The following is a 10,156-nucleotide window of genomic DNA, read 5'->3' on the forward strand; positions in this document are numbered from 1 at the left end:
CACAAAACAAACTGAGGGTTAATGGGGGGAGGGGGGTTGGGGGGGTGGGATTATGGACATTGGGGAGGGTATGTGCTATGGTGAGTGCTGTGAAGTGTGTAAACCTGGCGATTCACAGACCTGTACCCCTGGGGATAAAAGTATATTATATGTTTATAAAAAAATAAAATTTAAAAGAGTGAAAAAAAAAAAAAAAGAAGGACCATATGCACCCCAGTATTTATAACAGCAATGTCCACAATAGCCAAACTGTGGAAAGAGCTGAGATGCCCTTCAACAGACAAATGGATAAAGAAGATGTGGTCCATATATACAATGGAATATTACTCATCCATCAGAAAGGATGAATACCCAACTTTTGCATCAACATGAATGGGACTGGAGGAGATTATGCTAAGTGAAAAGTCAAGCAGAGAAAGACAATTATCATATGGTTTCACTTATTTGTGAATGTAAGGAATAGCATGGAGAACATTAGGAGAAGGAAGGCAAAAATGAAGGGGGGAATCAGAAGGGGGACGAACCAAGAGAGACTATGGACTCTGAGAAAGAAACTGAGGGTTTTAGAGGGGAGGAGCATGGCGGGAGGAGCATGGGGGAATGGGTCAGCCTGGTGATGGGTATTAAGGAGGGCATCTATTGCATGAAGCACTTGGTGTTATGCAAACAGTGAATCGTGGAATACTACATCAGAAACTAACAATGTACTGTATGGTGACTAACATAATTTGAAAAAATAAAAAAATAAAAAATTGATTTTATTAACAATATTTTTTAAAATTTAAAGTCCTATTTCTAAGTATGACAAAACAAGCTGCTTTAGCCAAAAACAGTGAAGGCCCATATTAAAATATATGTTGGGTCCAATTTTCACCAATTACATTTCTCAACCTAAGTAGACTTTCTACTATACTGTATTGCCTCTCTATCTCTGATAGGTATTATCCTCATAATTCAATTTTTTAATGCAATGAAAAGGTGCTGTGCTTATTAAAATCAGAAAAATTACTTGAGTTTTGGGGTGCCTAGGTGGCTCAGTTGTGAAGCATCTGCCTTTGGCTTAGGTCATGTTCATTGAGCCCTGCATCAGGCTCCTTGCTCAGTGGGAAGCCAGCTTCACCCTCTCCCACTGCCCCTGCTTGTGTTCCCTCTCTTGTCGTCTCTCTCTCCATCAAATAATTTTAAAAATCTTAAAAAAAAAGAAAAATTACTTGAATTTCAATAACGTACTCATAATTGTGCCCCCAAATTTAAAGAAAAGATTTCCTTTCCTAAATTATCAAGAGTACTGCTTTAATATTCCCATAATTTTGCTTAGTGCTGGCATGGACTAATTAACTCTTCTGTAAATGAAACTAGTTGATTTTTTTTAAAAAAAATTTATTTATTTACTTGCCAGAGAGAGAGAGTGTGTATAAGCAGGGGGAGAGGCAGGCAGGGGGAGAAGTGGGCTCCCCCTGCCATGCAGACTCATCCTGACCTGAGCCAAAGGCAGATGCTTAACTGACTGAGCTACCCAGCATCCCTGAAACTAGTTGGTTTTTGAAAAAGAAATTATAAATAAGAGCAGTATAAATTTAAATGACTACTTTGTTATAATACAAAAAAGGCTTTAGTGTTACATAGGTTTAGAAATATCTCCTTAACAATTTCCTCCCTATGGTGTACTCAGCACTTTTTCATGGCCTATTTTGTAACAAAAGTTTTTAAAAAGAATTTTTATGTATGTTTAAATATATGTGTGTGTATATGTTTTATATGTGTTATATATTTATAACATTTTAAATAACTTCAAAATAGGAACAAAAAGTCCAGTTACATCTTCTGGCTAAAGAAGATCATCAGAAGCAACTGAATGAAATTGAGAAATATTATGGCACCATAACAGGTCAATTTGGATTGGTGAAAGAGAATCATGAAAAGTTAGAACAAAATGGTAGGTACTATCTTATTTAAACTTGTATATTTAAGAGGGAATAATTAAATGGGTTTATTTATAATAAATAAATTGAACTTACCTGCTACTGGTAATAGTGACATTTTAATACTGGTTAAATTCAATAATAATTATATACAATGCACTAAGGTTATTTTCCCTGTCCATCTTGGTGATACTTTGCTTAAAATGGATGTTGAATATAATACTTTTCTAAATGTTTTTCATGTTGCAGTACAGGAAGCAATACAGCTAAACAAAAGACTTTCAGCTTTAAATAAAAAACAAGAATCTGAAATAGACAGTTTGAAGAAGGTATGGTTGATACAGTTTTATAGTATTAGGTAAAATTATAGTCTAATTAGTTTTATGAAATAGTATTGGAAAAAGTTGAGTATATTTTTTGGTATAAAGAAAAATAAAATGTTTTAAATACAGATTCATAAACTGTGAGTTATGATTCCAATAAATGCAATGAATGAATTTGTCCTAACTCATTCAAAATATTCTTTGTCACCAGTGATATGCCTTATGGTGACATGAATGGCTAATCTTTACTGTATGTCAGTCTCAACACCATTTATTCATTCATTCATTCTTCATTCATTCAGTACTTGAATGGACTGTATATGCTAGGTACTTCGTGGCACTAAGGATAGAGGTCTGAAGAAAATAAAACATTTTCCTGCTTTTTTGAAGTTTATAGTCCAATGGAGGAGTTAGGCACAAAATATATAATTCCACAAACCAAATAATTTGAAACTGTTAAAATTGTATGAAGAAAAAGTAAAGGATGTGATGACATCATAATAGGTGAATTTATTACATTGGATTATTACTGTTAAAGGGATAGGGAGGGAAGAGAATAATGTTTCAGGCAATAGAGATGTCCCCATACTGGACCCAAAAAACAAGAAGAAGGTAAGTTACTGGAACCCAGAAAGGGTATCACCAGAGTAGGTAATAACTCTGGCAAGGAGAAAAGCATGTACAAAAGTCTTGAGGCAGGAAAGAATTTTAGTAATCACTTCTCAGACTTTTGGCTAAGATTAAGTATAGGGAAGAGTTTGGTATATGTGAGGGACTGGAGAAAGTCTGGTATGACTGAAGCATCATGAGCAAAGGAGTACATTGGACATTGAGATCTAAATTGGCAGAAGGCCATAAACATTTTATTTCTCATGTCAGTCATTGGCTCAGAAGTAGACTAATGGCCTTAGTGGTTATATACTAGGAAGAATATAATCCCACCTCTGGTTGTCAGTCATTTCTGTACATGAGAAACCAAACAGGAGGAACCTGACAATGTGGATGCCAGATTGGTGTGAAGTAAAGAAACCTGTTCTTTGATGACATTTTTGAATCCCTGGATCCTCCAACCCTACCATTCCCCCACCTCTACACTTTTCAGTTATGTGAGTCAGTAAATCCTCATTATCTGTGTTAGTTTGGTTTGGGCCAGTTTAATTTTCCATAATTTGCAACTAAAAATATCTTCTCTGATACTAGTTGAAAGCGGTAGGAGAGGAAGAAGAAGTCTCTCCCACTTTATCAACATCCTATACCAGAGTGATGCATTTGTTACAATTGATGAACCTATCCTAACACATCAGTATCCTTCAAATTCCGTTGTTTACGTTAGGATTCACTCTTGGATATGTACTTTATCTGAGTTTGGGCAAATGTTTAGTGACATGTATCCACCATTATAGTATCATACAAAATAGTTCTATTGCTCTGAAAATCCTCTGTGCTCTGCCTTTTCATCTGTCCCTTCCCCCAACCCTTGGAAACCACTACTCTTCTACTATTTCCACAGTTTTGGAGACTTTTCCAAAAGGTTACAGAGTTGGAATCATATAGAATATAGCCTTTTCAAATTGGCTTTTTTCAGTAATATGCATTAAGTTTTGTCTAATGTCTTTTCATGGCTTGGTAGCTTGCCTTTTTTTTTTTTTTTTTTTTTTTTTTTTAAATACTGAGTGATATTCCATTGCCTGGATGTACCACAAACTATCCATTCTACCGAAGGACATTTTGGTTGCTTGCATGTTTTGGCAGTCGTGAATAAAGCTATATGCAAGTTTTTGTGTGCACATAAGTTTTCAATTTTTTTGGATAAATACCAAGGAGCGTGATTGTTTGGATTATATGGTAAGAGTATGTTTTGTTTTGTAGAAACTGCTAAACTGTCTTCCAAAGTGGCTATATCATTTTGCATTCCTACCAGCTATGAATGAGAGTTCTTGTTGCTTGATATCCTCACCCGCATTTGGGGTTGTCGGTGTTTTGGATTTTGCACATTCTCAATAGTGTGTATGGTATCTCTCTGTTAACAGTTTTGATTTGTAATTTCTTTTTTTTTTTTTTTTAAAGATTTTATTTATTTGACAGATGGAGATCACAAGTAGGCAGAGAGGCAGGCAGAAGAGAGAGGAAGGGAAGCAGGCTCCCTGATGAGCAGAGAGCCCAATGCGGGGCTCTATCCCAGGACCCTGGGATCATTACCTGAGCCGAAGGCAGAGGCTTTAACCCACTGAGCCACCCAGGCGCCCCACTGATTTGTAATTTCTTAATGACGTATTATGTTGAACATCCTTTCATATGTTTACTTGTGCTCTGTATATCTTCTTTGGTGAGGTGTCCAGATCTTTTATCCACTTTTTAATTGGGTTGTTTGTTTTCTTGTTGTTGACTTTTAAGAATTCTGTGTGTAATTTGGATAACAGTCCTTTATCAGATAGAGCTTTTAAAAATATTTTCTCCCATTCTGTGATCTGACTTCTCATTCTCTTGATACTGTCTTTTGCAGAGCAGAAGTTTTTAATTTTAATGAAATGCAGCTTATCAGATTTTTTTGTGTGTGGATTGTAACTTTGGCATTGTACTTAAAAAGTCACTGCCTTACACAGAGTCAGCTAGATTTTCTCCTGTATTATCTTCTAGGAGTTTTATTATTTTATATTTTACATTTAGGTCTGTGATCCATTTGAGTTAATTTTTATGATGAGTCTAAGATCTCAGTCTAGATCCCCTCCTACATTTTTTTTTCATGTGAATGTCCAATTGTCCCATGACCATTTGTTGAAAATGTTAGTTTTGCTGATAGTTTGTCAACTATCAGTTGGCTGTATTTATGTGGGTCTCTTTCTTGGCTCTCATTTCTGTTCTGATGATCTAATTGTTCATTCTTTTGCCAGTACCACATTGACTTGATTACTCTATTTTTATAGCAAGTGCTAAAGTTGGGTAGTGTCAGTCCTCCAACTTTGTTCTTCTCCTTCAGTATTAAGTTGGGTATTCTGGGCCTTTTGCCTTTGCATAGAATTAGTTTGCTGATACCCACAAAATAACTTGCACAGATTTTGATTGGTATTGTAATGAATCTGTAGACTGAGGTGGGAAGAACTGACCTCTTGAAAATATTGGCTTTTCTAATTCATGAATATCTCTCCATTTGTTTAGTTCTTTAATATCTTTCATTAGAGTTTTATAATTCTTCTCATATAGGTCTTATATAGTTTGTTAGATTTTTTTTTACCTAAGCATTTAATTTGCTTAAAAATTATAACAAAAATTAAGAGCATGAGATCATAGAAAATATCTGCCCCCATTTTCTATCACTTGTAATTTCCCAAGTGATAAAAGAACTAAGACTATCTCTTGTTCTAATATCTGGTTTTTCACCCTGACCCTGACACTGGGCTCCTAAAACCCTTATAAATTCCTAAGTTGTAAGAGCACTAGGGGCATCTTTTGTTTTAATAATGTGACTCTGGGTGGGATCCTGGATAGCTCCTGGTTGGGGGTTGGTCACCAGAAAGAGCAAGTCATGATTAGAAGCTTAACATTTTAGCCCTGCTTCTCCCCTACTTCCCTCTAGTCCATTAAGGGGAAAGGGGCTGGAAATGGAGTTAAAAATTGATCATGCCTACGTGAGGAAGTCTCCATAAAATCCCAGTAGTATCATTTCAGAGGGAGGGTGATACACCTCAACTCCACCAGGACAGAATTCCCTGTGCTCAGGACACTCCCAGATATTGCTCTTTGTATATCTTCCTCTGGCTGTTGATCTGTATCCTTTATCATATCTGTTAAAAAACTGGTAAACTTAAGTGTTTCCCAGAGTTCTGTGAGCTATTCTAGTGAATTAATGGAACCTAAGAGGGAGGATCATGGGAACCTCTATTTATAGCTGATCAGTCAGAAACACCTGGACTTGCAATTGGCATCTGAAGTAGGATGGAAGCAGTTAGTTCCAGGAGGTCTTTGTTGATTTTTTTTTTTTTTTTTTTTTTTAGATTTTCTGCATAGTCAATCATGTCCTCTGTTAACAAAGACAGTTTTATTTCTCCCTTGCCAAATCTGTATGTCTTTTTTTTTTTTTTTTTTTTTGTCATGTCTTGTTGCATTAGCTGAGCCTTCCAGTGTGGTGTTAAAAAGTTTGGTGAGAGACCAGGACGCCTGGGTGGCTCAGTTGGTTAAGCGGCTGCCTTTGGTTCAGGTCATGATCCCAGTGTCCTGGGATTGAGTCTCACATCAGACTCCTTGCTCAGCGGGAGCCTGCTTCTCCGTCTGCCTCTGCCTGCCACTCTGTCTGCCTGTGCTCACTCTAACAAATAAATAAATAAAATCTTAAAAAAAAAAAGTTTGGTGAGAGGGAACATCCTTGGCTTGTTCTTAATTTTAGTGGAAAAGTGTTAAGTTTTTCACTGTTAAGTTTGATGTTAGCTGAAGGTTTTCTTTTTAGATGCTCTTTTTCAAGTTGAGGAAATTCCCCTCTTTTTCTGGTTTGCTAAGAATTTTTATCATAAATAGGTGTTGGATTTTGTCAAATGCTTTTTCTGCCTCTTTTGATAAGATCGTGTGATTTTTTTCTTTTGCCTATTGGTGTAATGAATTACATTAATTAAATTTTGAATGTTGAACCGGCTTTGCATAAGTGGGATAAATCCCACTTGATCATGGTGTATAATTATTTTTATACATTGTTAGATTCAATTTGCTCTTACTTTGTTAAAGATTTTTGTATCTACACTCATGAGAAATACTGGTCTGTAGTTTTCTTGTAATGTTTTTGTCTTGTTTTGTTATTAGGATAATGCTAGCCTTATAGAATGAACTCAAAGTATTCCATCTGCATCCATCTTCTTAAAGAGATTATACAGAATTTGTATAATTTCTTCTTTTAATATTTCATAGAATTCACCGGTGACCCCATTTGGGTATGGTGCTTTCTGTTGTTAGGTTATTAGTTATTGATTCAATTTCTTTAGTGGATATAGGTCTATTTAGATTGTCTGTTTCTTCTTGTGTGCATTTTGGCATATTATGTCAAGGAATTTTATCTAGATAGATAGATCTATCTATCTATCCATTTTATCTAGGCTATCAAACTTGTGGGCATAGAATTTTTCATAACATTTTAAAAATTTTCTATTTAATGTCCATAGGATCTATGGTTATATCTACTTTTTCATTTCTGATATTAATAATTTGTGTCCCTTTTTTTTTTTCCCTTAGCCTGGCTAGAGACTTATCACTTTTATTGATTGTTTCAAAGAATCAGCTTTTGGTCTCTTTGATTTTCTCTATTGATTTATTGCTTTTGTTTTTATTGATTTCTGCTCTAATTTTTAATGATTTCTTCTGCTTGCTTTGAATTTACTTTGGTCTTCTTTTTATAGTTTCCTAAATCTGAGGTTTAGATATATTATTTTAGATTTTTTTCTTCTTAATTTTTTAATTGAAGTGTAGTTGACACATAATGTTACATTAGTTTCAGGTATACAACATAGTGATTGAGTAAGTCTATACATTATGCTACACTCAACACAAATATAGCTACTGTCTGTCACCATAAAATGCTACTATGATACCACTGACTATATTCCCTATGCTGTATCTTGTGACTTATTTGTTCATAACTGGAAGCCTGTATCTCCTACTCTCCTTCACCTGTTTTGCCCATACCACCCTGCCCCTCTGGCAACCCGTAGTTCTCTGCATTTATGGGTCTGTTTCTTATTTTTGTTTTTTTTGTTTTTGTTGTTTTGTGTTTTAGATTTCCACATATAAGTGAAATCTTATGGTATTTGCCTTTCTCTGACTTATTTCTCTTAGTGTAATCCTCTAGATCCATTGTGTTTTTGCACATGGCAAGATCTTTTCCTTTTTTATGCCTGACTGATATTCTTTTTTAAAAAATATAATTTTTTTTTATTAACATATAATGTATTATTAGCCCAAGGGGTACAGGTCTGTGAATTGCCAGGTTTACACACTTCACAGCACTCAGGATAGCACATACCTTCCCCAATGCCCATAACCGCACCACCCTCTCCTTGCCCCCCACACCCCCTCCCGGCAACCCTCAGTTTGTTTTTTGAGATTAAGAGTCTCTTATGGTCTTCCTCCTGATCCCATCTTGTTTCATTTATTCTTTTCCTACCCCCAAACCCCCCACATTGCCTCTCAACTTCCTCATATCAGGGAGATCATATGATAATTGTCTTTCACTGATTGACTTATTTTGCTCAGCATAATACCCTCTAGTTCCATCCACATTGTCGCAAATGGCCAGATTTCATTTCTTTTGATGGCTGCATAGTATTCCATTGTATATATGTATACCATATCTTCTTTATCCATTCATCTGTTGATGGACATCTAGGTTTTTTCCCATAGTTTGGCTATTGTGGACATTGCTGCTAAACATTCGGTGCACATGCCCCTTCAGATCACTACATTTGTATCTTTAGGGTAAATACTCAGTAGCGCAATTGCTGGGTCATAGGGAAGCTCTATTTTCAACTTTTTGAGGAACCTCCATGCTGTTTTCCAGAGTGGTTACACCAGCTTGCATTCCCACCAACAGTGTAGGAGGGCTCCCCTTTCTCCACATCCTTGCCAACATCTGTCATTTCCTGACTTGTTAATTTTAGCCATTCTGACTGGTATGAGGTGATATCTCGTTGTGGTTTTGATTTGTATTTCCCTGATGCTGAGTGATGTGGAGCACTTTTTCATGTGTCTTTTGGCCATCTGGATGTCTTCTTTGCCGAAATGTTTGTTCATGTCCTCTGCCCATTTCTTGATTGGATTATTTGTTCTTTGGGTGTTGAGTTAGATAAGTTCTTTATAGATTTTGGATACTAGCCCTTTATCTGATAGGTCATTTGCAAATTACTTCTCCCATTCCGTCGGTTGTCTTTGGTTTTGTTAACTGTTTACTTTGCTGTGCAAAAGCTTTTGATCTTGATGAAGTCCCAATAGTTCATTTTTGCCCTTGCTTCCTTGCCTTTGGCGATGTTCCTAGGAAGAAGTTGCTGCGGCTGAGGTCAAAGAGGTTGCTGCCTGTGTTCTCCTCAAGGATTTTGATGGATTCCTTTCTCACATTGAGGTCCTTCATCCATTTTGAGTCTATTTTTGTGTGTGGTGTAAAGAAATGGCCCAGTTTGATTCTTCTGCATGAGGCTGTCCAATTTTCCCAACACCATTTGTTGAAGAGACTGTCTTTTTTCCATTGGACATTCTTTCCTGCTTTGTTGAAGATTAGTTGACCATAGAGTTGAGGGTCTATTTCTGGGCTCTCTATTCTGTTCCATTGATCTATGTGTCTGTTTTTGTGCCAGTGTCATACTGTCTTGATGATGACAGCTTTGTAATAGAGCTTGTAGTCTGGAATTGTGATGCCACCAACTTTGGTTTTTCCTCTGGCTATTCGAGGTTTTTTTTTTTTTTTTTTTTTTTTTTAAAGATTTTATTTATTTATTTGACAGAGAGAGATCACAAGCAGGCAGAGAGGCAGGTAGAGAGAGAGGAGGAAGCAGTTTCCCAGCTGAGCAGAGAGCCCAATGCGGGGCTCGATCCCAGGACCCCGAGATCATGACCTGAGCCGAAGGCAGTGGCTTAACCCACTGAGCCACCCAGGCGCCCCTCGAGGTCTTTTTTGGTTCCATATAAATTTTAGGATTATTTGTTCCATTTCTTTGAAAAAAATGGATGGGATTTTGATAGGGATTGCATTAAACGTGTAGATTGCTTTAGGTAGCATATATACATTTTCACAATATTTGTTCTTCCAATCCACGAGCATGGAACATTTCTCCATTTCTTTGTGTCTTACTCAATTTCCTTCATGAGTACTTTATAGTTTTCTGAGTATAGATTCTTTGCCTCTTTGGTTAGGTTTATTCCTAGGTATCTTATGGTTTTGGT

General features: G+C 36.3%; 1 protein-coding gene across 1 annotated transcript in view; it reads left to right on the forward strand.

Moving 5' to 3' along the window:
• The window catches only part of LOC111149828 (coiled-coil domain containing 73), a 136,647-nt gene that overhangs the window by 75,744 nt on the left and 50,747 nt on the right, over positions 1 to 10,156 (forward strand). The window contains exons 7-8 of the mRNA XM_022507119.1: positions 1,801 to 1,936; positions 2,172 to 2,251. Coding sequence (XP_022362827.1) covers positions 1,801 to 1,936; positions 2,172 to 2,251 — 216 coding nt within the window. The remainder of the gene's footprint in view (positions 1 to 1,800; positions 1,937 to 2,171; positions 2,252 to 10,156) is intronic.

The sequence above is a fragment of the Enhydra lutris genome, unplaced genomic scaffold, assembly GCF_002288905.1.
Source record: "Enhydra lutris kenyoni isolate GAN:26980312 unplaced genomic scaffold, ASM228890v2 scaffoldscaffold22, whole genome shotgun sequence".
Lineage (NCBI taxonomy): Eukaryota > Metazoa > Chordata > Mammalia > Carnivora > Mustelidae > Enhydra > Enhydra lutris.